This window comes from Diplotaxodon limnothrissa, linkage group LG3 (assembly GCF_057381915.1).
Source record: "Diplotaxodon limnothrissa isolate DT_005_m linkage group LG3, D_limnothrissa_male_GT1.1, whole genome shotgun sequence".
NCBI classification, from domain to species: domain Eukaryota; kingdom Metazoa; phylum Chordata; class Actinopteri; order Cichliformes; family Cichlidae; genus Diplotaxodon; species Diplotaxodon limnothrissa.
This window is the reverse complement of record NC_140598.1, coordinates 60,958,288-60,984,970: the sequence shown is the minus strand read 5'-3', so window position 1 is coordinate 60,984,970 and position 26,683 is coordinate 60,958,288. Positions and strand designations below refer to the sequence as shown.

General features: G+C 38.1%; 1 protein-coding gene and 1 pseudogene across 1 annotated transcript; both read right to left on the bottom strand.

Annotated features, from left to right (window-relative positions):
• Window positions 1-19,692, bottom strand: part of LOC146636773 (uncharacterized) — a 34,161-nt pseudogene extending 14,469 nt beyond the window's left edge.
• A 358-nt stretch (window positions 19,693-20,050) lies between these two features.
• On the bottom strand, window positions 20,051-22,083 carry LOC146636772 (ladderlectin-like). The gene is made up of 4 exons (XM_085350369.1): window positions 22,050-22,083; window positions 21,118-21,285; window positions 20,577-20,810; window positions 20,051-20,166 (listed from the first exon to the last, which is right to left on the bottom strand). Exons 1-4 carry the CDS (start codon window positions 22,081-22,083, stop codon window positions 20,051-20,053), a joined length of 552 nt encoding a protein of 183 aa, XP_085206495.1.
• Window positions 22,084-26,683: the final 4,600 nt, after the last annotated feature.

Below are 26,683 nucleotides of genomic sequence, written 5' to 3'. Positions count from 1 at the left end.
TTTTTTGAAGATACTGTATTGCAGTTTAAATCAATTGATTAACTCACCAGTGACTGCAGTAATGCTGACTCCACTGCTTCTGACGTTCTCAAACACAGAGTAGAGAGTGAATGTGTATTGAGTTCCAGCAGTGAGAGATGAGACTGTTTGATTCACTGGTCCATTTCCAGCTGGTGCACTGATGCTTGTCTCTGTACCATTAAACTGGAGAACAAAGCTGACATTGTTGTTGACTTTATTCCACTGCAGAGTGATGCTGGTTTCATTTTGTCCTGATGATATGAGGTTTTGTGCATTTGAAGGAGCTAAACGGAAAAATGAGAAAATAAAGTAAGTTTCAAAAATTCTTCAAAATGGATTTCTCACTAGTTAAAAACAGTAAAAAATTATAATGTTGAATTATTATCAGTATTTTGTGAAAATATTGTATTGCAGTTTAAATCAATTGATTAACTTACCAGTGACTGCAGTAATGCTGACTCCACTGCTTCTGACGTTCTCAAACACAGAGTAGAGAGTGAATGTGTATTGAGTTCCAGCAGTGAGAGATGAGACTGTTTGATTCACTGGTCCATTTCCAGCTGATGCACTGATGCTTGTCTCTGTACCATTAAACTGGAGAACAAAGCTGACATTGTTGTTGACTTTATTCCACTGCAGAGTGATGCTGGTTTCATTTTGTCCTGATGATATGAGGTTTTGTGCATTTGAAGGAGCTAAATGGAAAAATGAGAAAATAAAGTAAGTTTCAAAAATTCTTCAAAATGGATTTCTCACTAGTTAAAAACAGTCAAAAATTATACTGTTGAATTATTATCAGTAGTTTGTGAAAACATTGTATTGCAGTTTATATCAATTGATTAACTCACCAGTGACTGCAGTAATGCTGACTCCACTGCTTCTGACGTTCTCAAACACAGAGTAGAGAGTGAATGTGTATTGAGTTCCAGCAGTGAGAGATGAGACTGTGTGAGTTACTGATCCATTTCCAGCTGTTGCACTAATGTTTGTCTCTGTACCATTAAACTGGAGAACAAAGTTGACATTGTTGATGATTATATTCCACTGCAGAGTGATGCTGGTTTCCGTTTGTCCTGACGATAAGAGATTTACTGCATTTGTGGGAGCTAGGAGAAAAAGAAAATAACATAAAAAAAAACATTTATTTAATGCCCAAGGCCTGTTTTTCCCTGTATAAGTTGATGCAGTGTCTTTTTATTACTAATATGTTGGACCACCAGATGGCTCCACTCACAAGCATTGTGAGGGGAAGTGAAAGGGTTAGGTTTTTTTGCTCCTTGAGTGTTCAGTTGTGTGAAGCCGAAATTAAAGTTGGAGTAAATTATTGGGATCTCTCATGTCGCCCTTACATGCGTCCCCAATATTATTTGTATTTGTTAATATTTAACTAATAGTCATGTTCAATGTGAAGTCAAACCTTCTGTGTTTAGAGGATCTAGAAATTTTTTTTAATTTCAAGCAAATGTGTCAGTAACTGCTCAACAGAAAAACAACACGATGTAAAATATTCTGAAGTAGCCATATCACATGGTTTAGCCACACTCAGAATTAAGTTTTGTCCACGGTAATATCAGAACACAACTGCTTGTATTGTAAAATCAGTCATTGTTTGTGTGTGTTTAAATCAGTGCTATACAAGATTTTACCAATCTACTGTGGTCTGGGTTTTCTTTGGCAAACATGAGGTCCTCACTTCCTGTTTCTAAAGAAGACATGTTTAATCTTTCGCCACTGTCTCTATTTAACTACACTCAACAAAAATATAAACGCAACACCTTTGTTACTGCTCCCATTCCCCATGGGATGGACGTAGAGACCTAAAATTCATTCCAGATACACAATATAACCATCCCTCCCAAACAGTGGTCACAAATCAGTCCAAACGTGTGGTAGTGGGCACATCTGCCATATTGAGATAATCCATCCCACCTCACAGGTGTGCCACATCAGGATGCTGATCTGACATCATGAGTAGTGCACAGGTGTACCTCAGACTGCCCACAACAAAAGGCCACCCTGGAATGTGCAGTTTTGTCTCACAGCAAAATGCCACAGATGCCACAAGCAATGAGGGAGCGTGCAACTGGCATGCTGACAGCAGGAATGTCAACCAGATCTGTCGCCCGTGCATTGAATGTTCATTTCTCAACCATAAGCCGTCTCCACAGGCGTTTCAGAGAATATGGCAGCACATCCAACCGGCCTCACAACCGCAGACCTCGTGTAACCACACCAGCCCAGGACCTCCACATCCAGCAGGTTCACCTCCAAGATCGTCTGAGACCAGCCACCCAGACAGCTGCTGGAAGAATTGGTTTGCACAACCAAACAATTTCTGCACAAACTGTCAGAAACCGTCTCAGGGACGCTCAACTGCATGCCCGTCGTCCTCATCGGGGTCTTGACCTGACTCCAGCTCGTCGCCGTAACAGACTTGTGTGGGCAAATGCTCACATTCGATGGCGTCTGGCACGTTGGAGAGGTGTGCGCTTCACGGATGAATCATGGTTCACATTGTTCAGGGCAGATGGCAGCTGAGAATGTCCCAGTTCTTGCATGGCCAGCATACTCACCGGACATGTCACCCATTGAGCATGTTCGGGATGTGCTTGACCGGCGTATACGACAGCGTGTACCAGTTCCCACGAATATCCAACAACCTCGCACAGCCATTGAAGTGGAGTGGACCAACATTCCACAGGCCACAATTGACAATCTGATAGACTCCATGCGACGATGTGTTGCACTGCATGAGGCAAATGGTGGTCACACCAGATACTGACCGGTTCTGGGTCCCCAGACCCCCAATAGCGCAAAAAACTGCACATTCCAGGGTGGCCTTTTGTTGTGGGCAGTCTGAGGTACACCTGTGCACTACTCATGATGTCAGATCAGCATCCTGATGTGGCACACCTGTGAGGTGGGATGGATTATCTCAATATGGCAGATGTGCCCACTATCACACATTTGGACTGATTTGTGACCACTGTTTGGGAGGGATGGTTATATTGTGTATCTGGAATGAATTTTAGGTCTCTACGTCCATCCCATGGGGAATGGGAGCAGTAACAAAGGTGTTGCGTTTATATTTTTGTTGAGTGTATTTACTCATTTAATATCTTACCAGTGACTGCAGTAATGCTGACTCCACTGCTTCTGACGTTCTCAAACACAGAGTAGAGAGTGAATGTGTATTGAGTTCCAGCAGTGAGAGATGAGACAGTGTGAATTACTGGTCCATTTCCAGCTGGTGCACTGATGCTTGTCTCTGTACCATTAAACTGGAGAACAAAGCTGACATTGTTGTTGACTTTATTCCACTGCAGAGTGATGCTGGTTTCATTTTGTCCTGATGATATGAGGTTTTGTGCATTTGAAGGAGCTAAATGGAAAAATGAGAAAATAAAGTAAGTTTCAAAAATTCTTCAAAGTTGATTTCTAACTAGTTAAAAACAGTAAAACATTATATTCTTGAATTATTTGTGAAAACATTGTATTGCAGTTTAAATCAACCGATTAACTCACCAGTGACTGCAGTAATGCTGACTCCACTGCTTCTGACGTTCTCAAACACAGAGTAGAGAGTGAATGTGTATTGAGTTCCAGCAGTGAGAGATGAGACTGTTTGATTCACTGGTCCATTTCCAGCTGGTGCACTGATGCTTGTCTCTGTACCATTAAACTGGAGAACAAAGCTGACATTGTTGTTGACTTTATTCCACTGCAGAGTGATGCTGGTTTCCGTTTGTCCTGTTAGACTGAACATTACTGTCATGGCAGAAATCATAGAAAGTCACAACATTTATTTTGCCCATTAATGATTTCAAAGACAATGCAGTAAAAAGTAAGCAATTCTTTGAAGTATTGACTGACATAACCATTTAAGTTAAAATACACTTTTGAATCAGTTTTTAATTTATACTTGTACCTAAGTTCTTGCCACTTGCATACTCACAGCAGATGATATTCCTCATTAATAATAATTTAAGACATGTGGTTAGTGCCTTTATTTTTATATAATCTTATATAATAAAATCTGTATACTGTATTTTCACTATATTTAGCTGGGATCTTGGCTTCGCATAAACAAAAAGTAACAACAATAAGTACATTTTTAAATTTTTTTATGCAGAACTTAACATCTATGTAGGATGTGAGAGTAGAAATTAGATCTATTACTTGTCGTAAAACAGATTGATGAAAAGCTGTTGGAGCACAATTCATCCGACCATCGTCCTGAGTCACTGAAATCTGCAGCAACACACTGCTCATTTCCAGAGTCTGGTTGCCCAGTGGCCCAGAATTGAAACAGAGAGTCACTCCCATCAGACCACACCTTTTGCCGATACAGACCAATCCACACAAAGCTTCCATTTGCTGTGACTTTGATCTTGTCATTTTCTGTCTGATTTCGTATACTGTAAGAAGGCATGCAGAACTTTGAATACAGAGTTTAAACAATAGACATCTAAGCATCTAACATATAGTTTCACACACTTATTTTTCATCACTTATGTATCTTATTATGTTCTTTTGGAAACATAGTACCTTATGTGACAATTCAAGGATTTAGTGACACACTGAAAGTTAAACACTTTATGATAAATTAATTTTAATAATTCAACATTTACATCTTGTAGGTAAAGAGACATCATTGAATGTGTAGTGCAACCTCAATTGAAATGAATGAAAAGGCCATCGTGTCTGCATCTCATTTTCATGACTTCATAATCTTAGAAACTAATATTATTTCTTGTAGTCGTCAATAGCGATGGATGAATCCTGTACCTGGGTAGATCAACATAATTGTTCCTGCAGAAACTCTGAGCATCAGTCCAGTTCATAGGCAAATTAACCTTAACAAAAGATTCTTGACCATTTATTGTACCTGGAAATATATGGAAGAAGAGAAGAAATACAACATGTCAGAATGGATATCTGTAAAATCTCTAATAAGTGTTGTGTTCATTGAGAAAAAAAAAGTGATCTAATTATAGATGTTTTCACAATTGTGGCGAAAAAACATTTCTTGTGCAAACCATCAAAAATATTATGTATAATTCTTATAAACTTACCATTATAGCACACAAAGTTTAGGATGTTGTCACACTCACGGTCATCCCATGTACCATTGTATGGACTCCCACTTAAAAGTGCCACACAGTATTGCTGTCCATAAAGATTGTCAGGCTCATTAGCGTACCAGTTTCTAAATGTTGTCTCTCCTTGACCGTAGAAGCTGCTGTCATTTAGGGACCATCTCCAACTGTTTTCCAGGTCATCATGGAGACCTATCCATGCCTTACCTGTTCAAAAAGATGTTCATTAAATAAAAACAAGACTTTTCAATTCAGAAATAACCACAAACTGTTGTTCTTCTTTAACAAGCCAAAGTATATAATTTTTTAGTTTTATGTAATCCATTTAGATTTCTCAAGATGTTGGGAGTTTGTTTTATATGTATAGTCATATATGTTACATTTATAACACTAGTTTTAAGAGCTTACTTGTGTTTGTTGCAATGCTTCTGACAGCATTAACGTCAGCTGTGCTTTCTATGGTGGCCAGGTCAGTGTAGACATCTCTGCAGTGGCTCTGTGCCTCCGTCCAGTTCAGTGAGGTGCTCACATAGTAGTACTGATGAGTTTGACCAAATGTACCATTAACCAGCGCTCCTGAAATAAAGCATTGTCTTTTATTTTGGTAGTGTTCAATTTAACATTACTGTAAGGTTTCACAGAACTTTGTTCGCCTTTGTGACATTTTTGTTTGGCAGCAACTTTTAAGCAAAAAACAAACAAACAATCAAATAAAATAAATCAAAAATCTCTTTGCAAAGTGCTATTATTGATTCATATTGTTAATATATAGATATTATCATGAATTTATAGCTTTCATCTTTTCTTTTGTATTCATGCTTACCCTTTTGTTCAGTGACAAAATCTTAACTTAAATAAAATACACTCTACAGGAGAACAACATTCACAACTGTTTTTTTCTTCCCCCCCCATATTTAGGGTTTATACAAAAATCCCTGTGTATATAGGTTTCTGGAGCTGTAATTGTTCAGAACAAACAAAAGTACAAACAGGATTAATCAAAAAGATGCACCAACCTATCAACACAAAGATGATCACCGTATAATCCATGAGTTACAACTAAGAAAAGATGAAAAACAGTGTAATTAGTTACATTATTAGCTCATTCAGCCATATTTTGGAATGGATAAATAAAGTGGATATAGATTGTTCTTACCACTATTTTAACTCCCCGTACTTCAGATGTTTCTAAGTGTGCATGCTGCTTAGCACTAACCTGTCGAAAAACTTGTTTAAAGTCTTACCATTGCTCAGTGAGTATTTAAAGATCATGTGAACAGCATAGATAAGATTTAAGGAAGTAAAAGAGAATTCTTTGTGCTGAATCGCTCCATGCCAGTAACAGAAAGTAAAATCTAAAAACATCTAGCCTTATTCTTTACTGCACTGGTCACAGGAAATACAATTTCTTTCCAAAGCAAAGTGTACACATTTTTTGCATATCCAGTGTATCTTTAGAAATATATTTAATTTGAAAATTGGTGGCCTGTTTGATACTTATTTTACCTGCTGTATCACTGGTTGACTTTTATGAATGCTTTGAGTAGCTTTTATCATGAATGTTTAAATGGATTAACATTGCTTCACTACATTTTCACTGAAAAGCATCAAAAATTGCATAAGCAGAGTCATTTTGCAGTTATTTTGCTCATTCTTTTGCCACAAATTCCTAAAGATTTTGTTTTGTGCTTTCAGTCTAATTTTGTGGGAATTAAATTCTTTAATTTTTAGTGTATTCTACTGTAAAATGAGTTTTAAGAGGAAGAACTTGTTAACAGGAGCAATGGCACTGCCTAACTGAACACATGGGAACTTTTGTTTTTAGTATGATAAAATCTAACGTCCTGCATTTTTGCTCCACTCCACTTCACAGTAATTGTCAAATGGTGTCATTCATCATCCTTTTGTCCTTTTAAAGATTAGCCGATTCCTCCATACCTTGCCTGATTGCTCAGCTATAGTTGTGGGAAACACCAGGCATATCTATACTGTCAGAAATTGCTCTGAGTCTGGAGGACTTTGCTTGCCACTGTCACTTGCCTGCCAACTCTTGGATGTGCTTCTCTCTATTCAGCCTGGAGCTTGCCTTACCCTTCCTCTGCACCGGTTGAGTTTCTAATAAACCTCTTAAACCTGTTTGCAAAGGAATCTGGTTGTTCATGAACATCCAGATTTATTGGCAGTCTTCAACTTCGTTTCACCATAGATAGAATCTGCTTATATCTATACTGGGGGGCGACCGTGGCGCTGGGGGTTGGGAAGCGCATATGTAACCGGAAGGTTGCCGGTCGTTGTGTCCTTGGGCGCGATATGGCAGCCTCGCTTCTGTCAGTCTGCCCCAGGGCAGCTGTGGCTACAACTGTAGCTTGCCTCCACCAGTGTGTGAATGTGAGAGTGAATGAATGATGTAATTGTAAAGCGCTTTGGGTGCCTTGAAAAGCGCTATATAAATCCAATCCGTTAATATACTGTCATGGATCACTGGCACAAAAACACTACTCATGTGAATTTGACTGATAAAGTGGTACCATGTAAAATGATCGTTACATTTCACTTGTACCCTGTCTCCCAAATGTTTGCAGACCTTCTGATAGCTGTGCAGATTTTACTTTCAAGTTTGTATTTTTTAAAAATCCAACTTTTGTGTAGGAAGTCTTGCTGTTTTTGTACACTACATTTAGAAATGCAAACCAATCACTATGGGAGCTAAACACAAGACAGAGACTCTGAAGTGCAAAACATCAGTCTCTGCCATGGTTTGAACATTACTCTTTTGCAGTGTGCAACAGTCAGGAACTAGTTTGCCTTTCCCATCTCTATTAGCAACACCGTTCTGTAGTATTTTAAATGGTTAAAGTACATTTTAAAATGTATTACCTCAATATCATAAAAGCACAGTCAGAAAAAAGACAAACAAAACTATTATTGCAAACAAGAATGATCTGACTGACAGAAAGATCTTTCATGTTCTTCTACATCCAAAATCTATATTAGAATTGTGGAAAAATAAAAAATTGAAGTGGTTCCAGTGACTCATTCCAAGTCCAAACCTCAACCCAGCTGGGTCCTCAGTAAAGGTTGAAGTAAAATATGTTATATCATTACTATGTCTAAGAAAAAGAAACACTCCAAATGCCTCTGTTGGTATGCTGTCAAGGTTTATCAGTGCACAGCTACTGCTGGACTCTTTAAAGAGCATTCTTGCGTGTATAGCAATGCAAAAGTATAACAAAATGTTCTGTAACTTGGCACCGGTATCAGGACAGAAAAATCTAAAACATTTTTTCTGCCTTATCTTTTCTTGCTTCACTGCTTTCATACAATGACAGTTTGTTCAAGGTCAACCTCTATTGTCCCTGTGTGTCATGATACGTTGTGTGGCAGGCAGGAGAAGGACCCAATAGCAATATTCACAAACACGGGGATGAACTTAAGAAACACAGCTTTAATGCTGGCAGGACAAAATACAGGACATGCAAAACTAAACCGGAAAAACGTAAACTAATACTCGAAGGTAGACACAGGGAGATCCACACAACATGAGGGAGAACACGACGCCGAACAGAGGGAGACTCAGACAGAAATACACAGAGGGTAAACGAGGAAAGTGGGCACACACGGGGAACACAGGTGACACTGATAATCATAACGAGACAGGGCGGGGTGAACTGAACATGACATGTAGAGGCACAGAGGTTCCGACAGGAGGAGAGAGAGCACGGGGAAAACACAGACATAACGGGCTGGGGAAACATGAAACAACCACAAAGGGAGACGAGGGCTCATCAATACATAGAGGGCACACAGGGGGGAGAGAGCCATGAAGGGAAAACACTTAGGGAACAACACAACAGGGCAACTCAGAAGACATGGCCTAAATAAGGAACGAAATACAAAAATACAAAGAACTAAGAATACTGGGCCCACATGGCCCAGGACCATGACACTGTGTCTAGCCTTTTTTAGGTCACATGACATAGGGCTGTGTTATTTCTTTATGCAGTAACAGGTTCCTTCTGGGTAAAATATGTAGTCACAAGCAGTTCTCAGTCCTACAAGAATAAAGCAGGTTATTTAGTCTTTGTGTGACATGGCATCTTACAAGGCATCTGTTTAGGATAACTAACAGGCTTCTCCAGCTCACCTGTGGCAAAAAGATAGACTAAACTCTTGTACATGTCTATAATTCTGCCACACCAGCTGTACAACATCATAGACTATGGTCGTGGGACATTAAACACTTCTAACACTTCATGATAGGAAGTGGCACTGGCCAACCAGTACAAATACACTGGAAACTTCAGGTTATTTGCCCACCCATGGTCCTTGGAAGAACCTTTTCTTTGTTTCCCTCTTCAACATAGAAGTGGGCTTTAGGGCGGGACAGGTGATTGGTTGGTTGATCACATTGGTGTCATTATGAACATAAACCAATGTTAAGTCTATTAGCCGCAACCGACCAACCACATGACGTCACGTTTAAAACTTTACGCACTTATTTCTAAATTCAGCTTTACAGACAGAGTTACATCTATGTCAGTTTTTGAGAGCAGGGATGAGTGGTGTAAATGAGCTTTTATGTGTATAGCTTTTCATGTCCCCTTTAAACAGGAATTATTCTTACAAATATATGTATATCTGTCTTTAATCTTATATTTTTACATATAATATTTAAACTAAAAAAAGATTCCAGGAGATTAATATTTTTGTTTATAACCTTTCAAAATCCAACATGTTTCTCCATAATGTACTCTAAACTTTGAGTATTAATGAAGCAAAACATCTGACCAGTGATGAATAGACTTTATGACACAAGAAGAAGCAAAACTCAGCACATTGTAGACGGGATGAGAGACGGTCAAAATCAAACAGGAAACACACAGAGTGAGACACATGGACTTTACACTGGGACCCTGGGAGAAACAGACATGGCTACACGCTACTATATGCAATAATATAGAGATTTCGGACCTACCATTCATTAGCTTAAATATCAGACAACATGTATGCATCAACATCAACTCCTCTTAGCACGGTGGGCGTTTCTAAAAGTCTTCTTTAATCCCATGCAAACGTACACCCACCTGACATACTACAGAACAATAATAAGATTACCTTTCCAGATTGGAGTTGTAAAAGAATTAAATACTTGGAACATATATTTGATGGAACAGACTTTATTCTGTTTGACAGATTAGTTATGCAGTATGGGATTAACAAGATATGATTTTTAGAATATCAACAAATAAAATCTTTAGTAAAAAAGAAATGTAAGCCTAATCACAGTCAAATTGCAAATCCCAGCAAGTGTGGAGTAATTCTTTAATTTCCCAAATTACTGTTCAAAATATACAGGACACTCTCCAAAACAGATGAATCAATATCCCTTCCTATTGCAAAATGAGTCAGTTTTCATTCAAAAGATCAATGGTGTATGATAAATTACCCACAGTGGTTATTTGTAGTCAGTGGTTAAAAGTAACTGTGTCAACATTTCATAGCTCTGAGTTCATAAACAGAAAACTAAAAGCCCTGGGGTAGTCTGTTTGTTGTGCCTCTAAATCTTCAATAGTGGAATCTGTACCTGGCTAGATGACCATTATTCTCACTGCAGAAACTCTGAGCAGTACTCATATAAGAATTTGTATTTTTTGCAATGCTTCTGACAGCATCAAGGTCAGCTGTGTTCTATGGTCACCAGGGCCCTGTTTCAGGAAGCCGGTTTAGTGGAAAAACTGAGTAAGTATACCCTGAGTTAACGAAAACTCTGGGTTTTCGGTTTCACAAAGCGAGTTCAGCTGCAGCCTGAGTGAGTCACTATGACGACACACTCCGTGAAGCTAACCTGCCCCCTAGCAGGTTTACTACAACTAACCCTGACTGTCTCCGCCCCTTTGTCGGAAACCTGACAGTAGGAAGTGTCGGACATGGCGTGCCACTTCCTTGAAGAGCCAGTAGATCGTGAAGCCCAAATTCTCCGCAGAGCTCTCCGCCGGGAGAGAGTGATCAGAGCGCGTTTGGACATTTTATCATTTCCTGATGATTTTCTGTGCGAACGTTACCGTTTCTCAGCACAATCTATAATTTATTTGGATAACATCCTCAGGCCATATATTACGCATGTGACACATCGCGGACATGCTCTCAGTTCATTGCATATTATTTGTATTGCACTTCGGTTTCTTGCAAACGGGAGCTTTCTGTATAATATTGGTGACGCTGAGCACGTTTCCAAGGCTACCGTCTGTCGGGCAGTCAGGAATGTTACAGTTGCACTGAAACGTCTCCTGTACTCGTCTGTGGTGTTCCCCGGTCATAGACCCACAAGATTTATCAAAGAGGGATGCCACAAAATTGCAGGTATCAGGATGACCAAAACTTAATGTATGATGTGGTGATACTTGGACTACTACTTAAATTGCACATTTATTTTCAGGGTTCCCAGGCGTGATTGGCTGTATAGATGGCACTCACATTCCAATCATTGCTCCTTCAGTAAATGAAGGAGACTATGTGAACAGGAAGTCTTTCCACAGCATTAATGTACAGGTACATAGTTCCCTGTAGCATTTCAAACTAACAAATTATTTCATTATAGTAATGGATGCTAATTTGTGTTCTCTGCACTGTGAAGATCATATGTGATGCTGCCAACATTATCACAAATGTGGAAGCCAAGTGGCCAGGCTCTGTCCATGACTCACAAATATTCCGTGAATGTACACTGAGCACAAAATTTGGACATGGTGAGTTGAGAATACTTTAAAATATATAAAGACCAATTGCTTCAGGGACATTTGAACTGAAGTGTATCCTTCTGTCTTAGGAGAGTTCACTGGCTACTTGCTTGGTGATAGGGGGTATCCATGTTTACCCTATTTGCTTACCCCTTACCCTGACCCTGAACCGGGCCCACAGCAGCGATATAATCTGGCTAATTGCAGGACAAGAGCCAGAATTGAAATGACTATCGGAATGCTTAAGGCCCGGTTCCAGTGCCTGCAAAGACTCAGGGTCACCCCAGAAAGGGCATGTGACATTATTGTGGCATGTGTGATTCTTCACAACATTGCCACAATTAGAGGAGAACACTGTCCTTCTGAACCAAACATCAGCAGTGATCCAAACCATGAACATCCTGACCCTCCCACGGACATACAAGATGGAAGAGCAGTCAGAGACACCATATGTCACAATCATTTCTTTTGACCCATCACCTCAACATGTTGAAAGAAGAATAAACAGATTTTTTGTTCAACTGGCTTTATTGGTCGCCTGTGTTTCCTGTACACAAAGTATTAAAAGATGTAAACCTCATAAAGTGTCTCTGTTGCTTCCTCCTCTGTAACAGCTGTCAATGTTTCTTCATTATTTTCCTGTAGTAAAGAAATAGACAACATTGCTGTTCTACTGTAAACTCATATAATCTGTGGAGTATTACTCACAACTGCATGTTGGTCTGGCTCAACAGGAGGCTGCACCAGATGCAGTACACCATCACCATCAACTGATAGAATATGAGGTTTATACAGGTCACTTATAACTTACAAGGGACCAAATGGCAATTAACAAACATACCAAGCACCTTACACTTCATTGTCATTATGCTCTCAAAGACAACCAAGGCTGAGGGAAGGCAAAATCAGTCGGAAAATAACTTCACTACAAAATAATCCATTATGGTAAAGAGTTTATCAAATGAATGAGTAGCACTGCAAAGGTGACTGTGAAGAAAGGATGTATGCACATCATGTATTATTTTGAATTTACCCCTTATGTAGGCACTTATGTCTTGCGGGGTTATTGACTCAGAGGATGTCCCCGCAGAGATGCCTTCGGCCACAGGGCGCCCACTGTTTTGGCTGAGGGCCAACTGCTCAGCCTCTGTGAGTGGTGGTGGTGGAGGACCCCCACCTGTTTTTCGGGCCTCCGCTTTTTTCTGTTGGCTATAACGGGCCACATTTGAGCATACAGAGTAAGCAAATATGTACTTGTAATGTGCTCAGATAATTTCAATAAGTGCTTACAGAAAGAAAATTAATGTAGCCTCTAACTGCAATTGATTTACATGGGACAAACAGACCAAGCACTATGGCTCATAATACAATTACACCTTACCTGTTTGGACTATATTTTTATATTTCATTTTTACTTGCTGCCAGGCACGTTTGGGGCCTGTTGGGTTGCACCTGCGCTCACATCACATCACAAAATAAAATGTATAAAATAACAAATAAAATAACATATGATAAAATAACGTGTTAAATGGGTGGAAATCCCTCGATCAATGTTTAAATTAACACTCACGCATTGACTCTGTCGGCTATGTTTTGCCATGCATGCTTTTGCAGCTGTGGCTGTGTTACTTTTTTCCGCGGAATTTGCATGTTATCGGCATATGCTGCCATCAGAATTTCGGCCTCAAGCGCTGTGAAATACATTGACCGCGCCTTCTTTCCCTCCGTCTCCATGGTGACTCGCTTAATCTGTGCTCCGCTTATCAGGGCTTTATGTATCCTCGTCCGCGCGCTTCACTTGGGGTTAAAGCAACTCCGCGTTGATTGAACTAATTGTTATCAGCCTTTCTGAAACGGAATATTCCGAGTTGGACAGTTCGGGGTTACTCAACCGTGAGTGTCGTTTTTCACTCTGAGTTTTCCAAACCGGCTTCCTGAAACAGGGCCCAGGTCAGCGTATCTCTGTCCATCTGTCCAATTCAGTGAGGTGCTCACAAAGTGGTACTGATGAGTTTGGCTCGAGACATCACTAACCAATGCTCCTAAAATAATCAGTTCAGTTTCAGAAGTTTTGTGGTAGGATTTCACAAAACTTTTCTGCATGAACACCCCTATAACGGAAGCCCTCCTGGTGTCTACCCTGTTCCTGCTGATAAAAACAAAGCGGGAATAGCCTCGCAAGCCTGTTGTCCTACCAGCTACACCTGTTCAGGTCCTCTCTAGATTAGTGGACTTGGTAAACAGCTGGGTTAAATTTATTGGCTTGGAAGCCAGGGGTGTAACCTGTAAGAGCAATTCACACTAATGTAGATTTATACTCAATCACTTGAATTATATTTATCTAATTAACCTACCTTGAGCTGATCTTTGTGAGGAGAATGGTTGGAAAGGGAATGGGAGCAACCATGCTTGAATATGCGCTTTCTCTGTATTCTGTGTTAAGTGGAAATCAAAAACTTTGCAAAACTTTGCAGAGAAAAAGCTATAGAGAGGAAAAAATACAAGACCAATTTGTATTGTCACAATTTGGGCAGTGGCTGATCTCTCTGGTGCCTCTGCTGGAATTTCCAACAGTTAAGTTTTTAGACCCAATCTTCTGGATCTGATTACACCAACTGTATACTGCAGTTTTGTAAGGAGATATTTACTGATTATTGTGATTATTTACACTTGTCAAAGTTTTCTTACATATTTACACATGTACTTACACCAAAAAGGACAAGTCTGTCTCCTAAACAATTCTGTGTTGACTGATAATTGACTATATTATACTTTCACAGAATTGTGCAACATGAATGCGCACCCTTAAACAGGACTGAATTAAATGTCTGAAACATAAACCATTTTCCCAGATGTAGCCAGGTAGAAATGAAAGACAACTGACCTTTGAGCACGAGGATGATCAGTGCACAATCCATGAGTGAAAAGTTTAGAAAGGCACAGTGTATTAATTTATCCATTGCAAAGTTTTTTAAACTTTATCCTTTATTGTACATTTATTGTACATATTCACTTACTGTATATAATGTTCTCTTTTTGCACAGTCTAGGAGTGTTTCAGGGCACATTCACTGTGTGTTGTACTCGTATAACTATGCATGTGACAAATAAAGAATCTTGAATCTTGTAGTCCAAGGAATGACTACATTTCAGATGGCTCATCTTTCAGTCTTTTGCTGTTGTTTAACAGTGCTTACTGATAATTTTAAAAGAGGTTTCCCATAGATCAGAATAAAATTTAAGGTAAAAGTAAGTAAAACAGACCCATCTTTGGCAAATATTTTGGTGTGGATGGATTGCAGGTTCTTTCATAACTAGCCTGGATCTATTTGTATATTTCCCTTTGGCTCAGGTTAAATAAGATAGAGCTCTGCTTGTACTCTCTCAGACCATAGAGAACAGTGAAGCTTATAACCAAATTCCCAACCAATTTAATAGACAATGGCAAAGTGGTGACACATCTAAATCATGACCTCTTCTACTGTTAAGGTACAAAGGATAAAGATGTACAATGCTCTTTCCCAGTTATACCCCCCAAAAAAGAATTTATTTATTTATTTTTGATTCTGTTTAGGGAAAGTAATTAAAAATATAATTTTTCTATAACAGTACAGATCCAGTCACTTAATCTCACGTCTTCTCCTCTGGTGTCATGGCTGAACAGGCTTAACCTTGAGGAATGAAAACTGTGGCAATAATCCATATCGTCTGAAAAACTAGATTGGGACAACAACAACAAAAAACGTCACCCACGCACGTAATAGAGAAAATGTTAATGTTACCACTAGACAAAAAATTCTAAAGACTACTTAAAAGTAAATTTTAGAAAGCTGATAAAAAAGAAAATCAAACACAGGGAAATCTCACCTCCTTCATCTTATCCTGTATATCCAAGTCTGACAGCTGAACAAATGACCTTAATTTGATCTTCATTCCAACAACATAATCTGTTCACATAAATAAAAACAAGTTACTTGAAATAATAACATGAAATAGTCAGTGTGACTTCATTACAGTACACGAAAGCTATACTATACCTACATAACCCATTCCAATTTGATATTACAGATATTATTATTTATGAAAAATTTATTTAGAAGAAATTTGGAGAAAAATTTCTAGTATTCAAATGCCTCTTTGTTTACCGAGAACATTTTTATCTGACATTTTACTATGACATTTTCTACATAACAGTGTCTTCTTTCATTTTAATATTAGGATTAATATTAGGATTAAATTTAAACTAGTTCCTAGGGTTTAAAATCTGACCAAATTAATCCAAACACATGACACATAATGAAGTAAATTAAGCACTGGATAAAAATATGAAATTCATCTCATCAGACACAAATATTTTTTAATAAAAACTAAATATAATACAAAATAATAACAAAAAATATAAACACTTACTAGGTCCTTTGTAGAAAGCAGAGTTTATTGTGTGTTCACACAGAAAAATAAAGAAAAAAATAAACATTTAAAATTAAATAAATATTTCTTTGACATGGCTTCATAGTGTAAATCCAACATTGCATTGCATTAATGAATCAAATGAAAAATCAAAAGAACAATACTAAAGGATAAGGATGCTTAAAGATACGGATGAGCGGCTGAAGGAAGAAGTGATACAGAAAGGAAATTAAAACCCACAAAAATAGTAGTTTTCCTTTTATTTATCCTACATTTAATTCAGTTTGAGTGATTGCTGATTGTACCTGTTACCAAGTACATCAAGAAATACTGAATTACAAAAACTTAATCATACAAAAGCATATATTATGATCTGCAAAATCACAGCAATTGTGCTCAGAGGTAGACGAGAGCTTTTTGCTTCACTACTGTAGTGTCCCTAACACTATTTTTGAAACATATTAACTCACCAGTGACTGCAGTAAGTTCACAAATACTTTAGAATCGATTTTTTACTAGTTAACAAGCCTAATGTTTGACCTATTTTTCATTTTAATCATTAACTTGTTAAAAAATTGCAATGCAGTTTGAAAATATTGATTAACTCACCAGTGACTGCAGTAATGCTGACTCCACTGCTTCTGACGTTCTCAAACACAGAGTAGAGAGTGAATGTGTATTGAGTTCCAGCAGTGAGAGATGAGACTGTGTGATTCACTGGTCCATTTCCAGTTGGTGCACTGATGCTTGTCTCTGTACCATTAAACTGGAGAACAAAGCTGACATTGTTGTTGACTTTATTCCACTGCAGAGTGATGCTGGTTTCATTTTGTCCTGATGATATGAGGTTTTGTGCATTTGAAGGAGCTAAATGGAAAAATGAGAAAATAAAGTAAGTTTCAAAAATTCTTCAAAATTGATTTCTCACTAGTTAAAAACAGTCAAAAATTATACTGTTGAATTATTATCAGTAGTTTGTGAAAACATTGTATTGCAGTTTAAACCAATCGATTAACTCACCAGTGACTGCAGTAATGCTGACTCCACTGCTTCTGACGTTCTCAAACACAGAGTAGAGAGTGAATGTGTATTGAGTTCCAGCAGTGAGAGATGAGACTGTGTGATTCACTGGTCCATTTCCAGCTGGTGCACTGATGCTTGTCTCTGTCCCATTAAATTCGAGAACAAAGCTGACATTGTTGTTGACTTTATTCCACTGCAGAGTGATGCTGGTTTCATTTTGTCCTGATGACCTGAAGGTTTCTGCCTTTGGAGGAACTGAGACCGAAAAAAAAAACAACTAAGCATTTATTTTAAATCAATTAACTTCTCATTAGATGTTGGAATACTAGAATATTAGATTACAAAAATAAAAAGATATCCATGATGTTTATTCTAAATTATTTTTTGCCTGTTCTCTGTGTTTGCCCTTTCCCATATGTGCATAACATTAACTTTAAATGCCCTTTGAGAGATAAGCGGAAATTTGGATGAATGTTGCATCACTGTAGATGAAACGGATCAAATAGTCCTTGATATGAGCTTAGCAACAGAGTTATCTTTAGATTGTAGTATCGCTTCTTCCTATTAACGAAATATTTCAAAAAATAAAAAAATCTGGCACCACTCAATATTATTAGATGTTTATCTTTCTTTCACCATCCTTCAGCTTTACTATTTTTAAATTTAAAAGTAAAAGAGAATGCAGTTGCGAGAGAAAATTCAAGAAAAATAAAGAACTGACCAATGAGCAGAAAACAATAGCAGTTTTGTAATTTAAATATAAGTTACTGGTCTGAGTGGCTTCTGTTATGAAGACAATACTGCAAGCCTCTTTCTTAAATAAAGAGAGGCTTTAGAGCAGTTTACAAAACAGTGTAGTACAATATTTAAACAGATTTGGAGGAGCTAAATGTATCCTTAGTTGCGTTGGGTCTATTATCTATTTCAGATAAATGAATCAAAACATCTGGACACAAAAATTGCCAAAGAAGAATTAGGAGGACCAATTGCGAAACTATCTTTTAAGTAGTTGAGAAGAAATGCGTCCACAGCAGATGACTCTGCATGTTTTACAGCAGATGCCTATTGTGACAGGGACTTAACATTACTGCCATCTTGTGGCCATAGTCAGCTATTGTCCCTGGAAGCTGAATTAATTCCACTTGATAAAGGAACCACTAAAACAAGGCAGGTAGGCATTCTCATGTCTGTGTTTGTATTAGCAATAGCTTGAGCTTCTCAAGTTGCTTGTAGCTGATTTTTTGCAGATTATGACAAAATTTTATGCAATATACATTCTGAAAGACATAGATTTGGAATCCCCCCAGAAATTCCTTATCAGCTGTCTCAGACAGATCCTCCACATTCGCTGGCACACACACTCAGAAACATCATCTTATGGGAAAGAACTTGTCAACTTCCAGTAGAGGAAGAAATCAGGAAGAAAAGATGGTGCTGGGTAGGACATACTTTACATAAACCACCAACCAACATCCCAGGCAGGCTCTCAGGTGGATCCCTGAAGGCAAGGAAAAGAGAGGCTGCCCAAGAAACACCTGGCGACGAGACCTCGAGGCAGAAGTAAATAAGATGGGCTACACCCGGAGTCAACTAGAAAGAATGGTTCAGGAGAGAAATCTCTGGAGATGGACCTTACCCTGGGAGGGGTGACGGGCAGTAGTTATACAGTGAGGAAAATATTTGTTATCTTACTGGTAAATGCAGTAATGCTGACTCCACTGCTTTTGATACTCTCCAACACAGAGTAGAGAGTGAATATGTATTTAGTTCCAGCAGTGAGAGACGAGACTGTGTGATTTACTGGTCCATTTCCAGCTGGTGCACTGATGTTTGCCTCTGTACTATTAAACTGGAAAATAAAGTTGACATTGTTGTTGACTTTATTCCACTGCAGAGTGATGCTGCTCTCATTATGGGCCGTTGATCTGAAGTTTACTGTAAATGACAGAAATGACATAAAAAACCCTGAAATGTATTTTATATAGTTTTGTGATCGGTAGATTTGAATTGCATTTAGCTGGGCTGAAAACAACACGTACTCTCACTTTGATCTTAAAGGACTACTCATACACTACTAATTCCTAAACCAAAGTGCTGGTTTTAGTATTAATATTCAGTAACAAATAAATTGCCTTAATAGAAATATGTTTATTCGATGCAGGCTTTTCCATCTGTTAAGTATGTGAGAGTAGAAATTAGATCTATTACTTGTAGTAAAACAGATGGATGGAAAGTTCTTGGAACACAATTCATCCGACCATCGTCCTGAGTCACTGAAATCTGCAGCAACACACTGCTCATTTCCAGAGTCTGGTTGCCCAGTGGCCCAGTATCGAAATAGATAGTCAGTCCCATCAGACCACACCTTTTGCCGATAGAGACCGATCCACACAAAAACTCCATTTGCTAGGACCGCGATCTTTTGACTTTCTGTCTGATTTCTTACACTGCAAGAAGAAGAGTTGGATTTTGAATACAGAGGAAAAATCTCTCTCTCTTTTTTTTTCTTCAAATTTTCAAAGACAGTGTATTGAGTGGCTATTTAAAGATTTGACAATAACTTTTAATTAACAGAGGAATTGATATTTTATATAAAGCAAATACTTTTAAAATTTTCTATGACTTTAAACCAATTTTCATTTAAAACATAAAAGCAAAGGCTGTTGTAAAATCAGGGAATGTATCTTGTAATTTCAAATTTCGTTGGGAAAAAATTGCCAGAACAGAAAAAGGTAACTTGTGTTGTGCCTTAAAGTCTTCTTTAGTGGATACTATACCTGGCTAGATCAACGTAATTATTCCTGCAGAAACTCTGAGCATCAGTCCAATTTACAGTACTGTTAACCTTAACAAAGGATGCTTCACCATTTATTGTACCTGCAAATATACAGAAATAATGAACCAGTAGACTGATAGGTTGGACTAGCTGATGAAATAGTTTTTATAAAATGTGTGCGAAGTTCAGGAAATGAAAAGTGAGACCTAATAGTAGATTTATGATCTAGACCAGGGGTGGGGAACTCCAGGCCTCAAGGGTCGGTGTCCTGTAGGTTTTAGATGTGTCCTTTATCCAAAACAGCTGATTCAAATAGCTAAATGACCTCCTTAACATGTCTTGAAGTTCTCCAGAGGGCAAACTAATCATTTGATCCAGGGTAATATCTAAAACCTGCAGGACACCGGCCCTTGAGGCTGGAGCTCCCCACCCCTGATCTAGACTGAGTAGGTCGAAATGATTTAGGAGAAATATTTGACACATTGTTAATTCTTACTCCATGTAAACTCACCATTATAGCACACAAAGAAGTATTTATCACCACAATCACGGTCATCCCATCTATCACTGTATAGACTCCCACTTAAAAGTGCCACACAGTACTGTTGCTGTCCATTAAGATTGTTGGGTGAACCAGGATACCAGTTTCTAAATGCTGCCTCTCCCACACCATAGAAGCTGCTGTCATTTAGGGACCATCTCCAACTGTTCTGCAGGTCATCATGGAGACCTATCCATGCCTTACCTGTTTAAAAAGATGCAAATTGTTGTTTTCTGTATTCCTTTAAGGTTTCTCAAGAATTTGTTTTTTGTCAACTTAGAATAGAATAGAATAATCCTTTAATTGTCCCACAAGGGGAAATTTGGTTGTAACAGCAGCCAGAAAGACACATATACAAACAAACAGTACACAGGACACAGAACAGAAACATAGACAATTTTTTTTCTTACATATTTACATTAAGGACAATGGTTACTATAAACAGAGTGTAATTGTATATATTTCTACAGTTTGTTATGTATGATTTATATTTCCAATATCAAGAACTCACCTGTGTTTGATGCAGTACTTGTGACAGCATAAAGATCAGCTGTGTTTTCTATGGTTGCCAGGTCAGTGAAGACATTTCTGCAGTGACTCTGTGCATCTGTCCATGTCTTTGAGGTGCTCACAAAGTAGTACTGACGAGTCTGACAAAAGGCAACACTAACCAGTGCTCCTGAAATAAGGCACTATTTAAATTTTGCAACACTCAATAAAACACAATATATTATCGTTTATACTGTAAAGAGGGAATATGGATAAAATAGGTTTAGAAATATTACTGTAGGTTTCCCAAAGTGTCTTATATAAGAATCTACTAACTTATAGGTCAACAGCGAAATAGATTTTTTTAAGGTCCTGTTATTGTTTTATTATTTCTTCATATACTTAAAGACATTGTTTTTCTCACATTCATTCTTACACATTTCTCTACAGCAAGAAGAAAATTCCTATTCTATCTCTTTATGTCATTGACTGGATTATACTTCCATATAGCTGTGCTGAAATGTTGAAATTCAGTGTGTTGATACGCTGATGAATGCTACACTGAACCTACCCTAAACAGCACTGAATTTAAACTCTAATACCAAGAAAATTTGTCCTCTGCAGGCTTAGCTAGCTTTTGTTTTAGTTTCAGTCTTAAAAAAACAATTGAATAGGTTTACATAAATATGGTGAAGTACGCGTCAAACAGTATTCATAACAGATTAAGAATAGTTTTTTTTCAATCATTTAGTTTCTTTTGCCATATTACAAAAATCTAAAATCATGACTACAGCGACAAATTTAGTGCCCTATAGAAAACATTTATAGCTGATAGATACAACTTTTTTTAAGCTGACCTCTCTGTTGCATGTTATGTAGAAACACCTGTATGTAGGTAGGATTGAAAGAAGATTGCTTAAGCTGAAATTCTTTTTAAGAAAAAGTGTCACCAACCTGTTAAGGCAAAGATGATCAATCTATAGTCCATTAGTCAAAACTGTAAAAAGAGCCACAATGTTAAACAGCCTATTTTAAATGAATATACCTTCAGTAAAATACATGTAGATATGTGCAGAGAAACTCATCCTTATATATATATAACCTTTTAACAAAATACAGTAAATATAGATTGTTCTTACCAAGTCCAAGAATAGAAATACTTAAAACACCTCTCAGTATTCATTGAGTAAGATGTCAATGTAGAAATATTAGTTCTCACCTTCTGCTGTGACTGTTTAAAGATCGTTCTCATGGGTGTAGCTAAGACAAAAGGAAGTAAAACTTTTTCTGTAACAATGACTTATCAGATATCAGGAAGAACAGTCTAAACCTTACAGACATTTCTTGTATTCACTACTTTGATGTAATACAAATTCTTTCAAAAACCAACCTGTCTCAGTGCTTATCTCTTTTTGTCTCATATTACAGCATAACATAGTGCTGATTTATCTGTTATTTCCTTTTTCCTTCTTGGTAAAAAAAATACTTTACAACACCAGTTACAACTCCAGTGAACAAAAATATTGGATGATGTGTAAAATCATTTGTGGCGGAGGGACAGCCTTCTGCTGCATATGACTGGGAGTGAGGGGAGGAAAACAGGATAAAAGACACAGTGTGGAAGAGAGCCAGAGATTAATAATAACTGATCATTAAGCTAGGACAGCCACTGATGTTTCTTCATTAGTGACGGTTTTCTTGCGTCCACATTTTTGCATATCCAACACTGAACCAGTTTCACGAAACTTGGCAAGCAGTTTGCTAACTGTAGCGTGGGAGATGGGTGGTCTCGTAGGGTGTCTTGCATTGAAATCTGCTGCAATGACCCGGTTACTGCGTTCACCAGATATCAACACAATTTCGATCCGCTCCTCACGTGTTAACCTCTTCTACATGTCAATGGCTGTGAACAAAGAGAAACTTGTAAATAACTCATGAAAGAATAAAGTTACATTGAAACCAAGCACACCATTGTTTTTCTTGTGACATTACCAATAAGCTTGATGTGTCACATGGCCCTCTTCCTATTGAAAAAACAAAAGTTGTATCCAAGATGGCCGACTTCTAAATGGCCACCATGGTCACCACCCATCTTGAGGAGTTTGCCCCCTCACATATACTAATGTGCCACAAACAGGACTTTAATATCACCAACCATTCCCGTGTTATTACGGTGTATCCATATAAATGGCCCACCCTGTACTTTAAAATAATCTGGGAAGTGCAGCCTGAGATCGAAGTGTTCTATTGGAGTGATACGGTACTATGTCTTTAATATAAGATGTGACCTGAGTATTGAAGACCTTGCATATGAGGAGAAGAGTTTTAAATTTGATTCTGGATTTAACAGAGAGCCAATGAAAAGAAATCAGTATTGAAGAAATATGCTCCCTCGTTCGAGCCAGTACTGCCTCTGCAACATTTTGGATTAGCTGAAGGCTTTTTGGTGAGTTTTTAGGACTGAAAACAATTTACAGTAGTCCAGACTAGAAATAATAAATGCATCCACTAGTTTTTCAGTATCACACTGTAATGGGATGTTTCTAATTTTAGAGATATTGCAAATGTATGCAAAGGTTTAAGTCAGACATGTCAAACTCAAGGGCTGTGATGCAATTATATCTGGCTTGTGAGATGATTTCACATGTCACTTATTATTTGCCCATTAGTATGTGGGCTGCATTATAGCATGTGACAATAATTAAAAGCTACACCATTCATAATGTAAATCTCATAGAGGAGATTTGTGACAGTAAATAGACTGTGTAAATTATTTGTTGTAAAACAGATCATGTGAAGATGTGAAAATCCACTGCCATGATCTTTAATATTTAACATGCTAAGTGAGGCCTGTGAGTGCTTTTTTAAAAAAAAAAATTCTTGTTTGTTTGTTTTGTATATTCTCACCTCAGGGGAATTTCCTTGGAAGATTGCACCTGATTGCATCAGACCAGCAAACTGCCAGAATGTGTGTGTGTTTGTACAAATGAACAGATTCTCAGTGCATTTCCCTGTAAAAACATGAAACATAGGTGGGTATCAATATTTTAATCCTAAGTAATGCCTGTAGGTCAATATACAGTGCATGGTTTAATGTTTAACTGTGTTCATTATTAATGTTTAAGGTCTTAGTCATGGGCTTAGATAGGATTTGGGGTAGTAAATCAGACCCTCTGTGACAAATACCTTGGTGTAGGGTATCAGGAAATAAAGTAAAAAATGTATCAGCTTTTTACTTCCTCATTGCTCTGATAGACTACAAACCCCATGAAACCGAACCCAACGTATCAGTGTACGTATTTTTGTCGGGCTGCATGGCGTAACAGCAGTCTGGCGAGGAAGGAGCGGCTAGCAGGTCCAGCGGGCATATGGTGTGGAGGTTAGCCGGATAACTCGAAGCCAGTCAGTTAAATCAAACAACATACCTTTATTTGTTGTCAGCAACAAAAGACCATACAAGCCAGGTCTCCACAGCTCTACTAGGTCGTACATACATCTGCAGAGATCGGTAGTCGCCGGCGCCAGCCCGTTACAACGGTAAGGTTTCTCCTAAGAACAGAACATGAACAGCATGGAATGGCTGCCACCACCCTAGTGGTGCTATAATACAATACGGGCTGTTACAATGCGTAAATGCTTGAGTTGCTTTCATGTGATTGGATATATGTGAAAACCTGCATTTGAACATATACCTAATAAAGTGGCTTATGAGTGTATGATGGGCAGCCAGATATTCTCCTTAGGAGTATTTTTAGATCACAGTTCTGTACTTTTGGAATTATAGAACTGAATAAGTTTGATTATAAGTTTGATAATAATGACTCATTAACATGTGAGAAGGATATGTATCTCACTTAGAACCTCAACTGCTCTGTTTTCTTTTGGGTTCCATGATTTTTTTTGTCTTCTTTATTTCATTGTTGGTTTGTAGTCACAGAGTCTATGTTTGATCAGCAGAGTAAGACATGTTATGCTAATCCATAATTTCTGTTTATGGACTGAGAATATTTGATTCTACTTTGGCTTTTAGGTTCTTCTCTCCCGTGTTTTAGATTTGCACTTTATTACAGTTTGGTTCAGTCTGATTGGTCTTTAGTCTCAGCATCAGTTGACATAGGGGCCTCTTTTCTGGCTTCATCCCTTATGTTTTGGAGAGCTTAGAGATTTGGTCTTGGCTGCTGGATTTAAGTTGATTAGAAAGTTCATAACTCTCTTTTGAATGTTAATCATCAGTGGGCATCTGCCTAATTATGTTCAACAGACATTTGTTTTTCTGTGTAAATGAGAAATATAAGTTTTGAATGCATACATTCTGCTGGGTGATTAGTCTAAAGGGTTTGGCTCTGATGACTGAGTGGTTTAGTTAGACTCACCCCTGTTCGCTTCCATGTGAAATAGGACGGCTGCCGTCAGATTCCTTAAGCTGGATAATTTTGTCACATTATCAAACTTAGGTAACAGTTCATCTGCATATTTTAATACAACATCTGGAGACTTCCTGTTGCTTTTTCGCTCTGTAAAACAAACGGTGGATGCAGCAGCACCAAAGTTTGCTTTTCTTTCACTCTACAAGAGCTCACTGTCTCGGTAATCGCTCCACCTCTTTGTTCTTGGCGGTGTGGGAACAGATTCTGGCACCACGTGAAACTATGCCAGAATCATGCTTCTGTTTTGTCATTAGCGTGTGTGGGCTTAATGTTGTCAAACATTTTGTTCACACACTGCTCATAAATACGTTTGTATTGCAGGTTTGTTTTTCGGGTTAAAACATTCGCATTTGCGCTTCCATGTTGACAATGGCGTGCTACAGAGCCGTGCCTTAAACAAAGTATCAAAGCAAGGAATCTGTGTTGAGAATTTTTTAATTTAATTATTAAATGTACTCGATGACTAGTCGCAGCCCTGTTTGGTACACATGGTAAATATAGTTATTAGCAATTCTGTGTATGGTTCTCCAGCTGCACCATCGCACACAAAAAGGCCCTTCACAGGGTCATTAATATGGCCCCAAAAATCATTGGACATCCTCTTACCCCCCTGTTCAGCACTGTCTCAAGAGGGCATGCAGAATCCTACGGGACTGCACACACCAGAACACCAGGTGTTTAAGCTGCTGCCATCTGGCAGGAGATTCAGGCTGCTGAGGTCGTGGACAAACAGACTCATGGACAGCTTTTACAATAGGGCAATAGCCCTAATCATTGCTAACAGCTGACCTGATTGGCTACTTCCCTGGACTTTTTGTTAGGCAAATATAATAATAATAATAATGATAATAATAATATTGTGAAATAAACATACACTCATTCTTTCTATTTATTAAGTCATTCCTTTGCTCATACCTTAAAAAAAATTAAGCTACTATGTTGTGTTGTGCTGTACTGTCTTGTGTTGTGATGTGCGTATTGCTGACGCGGGACAGTTTCCAATTTCATTGTACTAATATAATAGTTATGACTGTGCAATGACTATAAAGAGCTATCTTATTAAACTTTCTCTCTCTCTCCTATAGTTTGCCTTTTGTCCTGTTTCTCTCTGCTCTCTTTTTATTTTTACCAGTTGTGGCAGATGACTGTTCTTCCCTAAGC

What these genes read in the sequence shown, in the direction of transcription:
- LOC146636772 (XM_085350369.1), bottom strand. Translation starts at nt 22,083, where the DNA reads ATGGACTATAGATTGATCATCTTTGCCTTAACAG. An exon ending in GATCATCTTTGCCTTAACAG is followed by an intron (nt 21,286 to 22,049) that starts GTTGGTGACACT and finishes GCCTTATTTCAG; the next exon opens with GAGCACTGGTTAGTGTTGCC. An exon ending in AAGTACTGCATCAAACACAG is followed by an intron (nt 20,811 to 21,117) that starts GTGAGTTCTTGA and finishes CTTTTTAAACAG; the next exon opens with GTAAGGCATGGATAGGTCTC.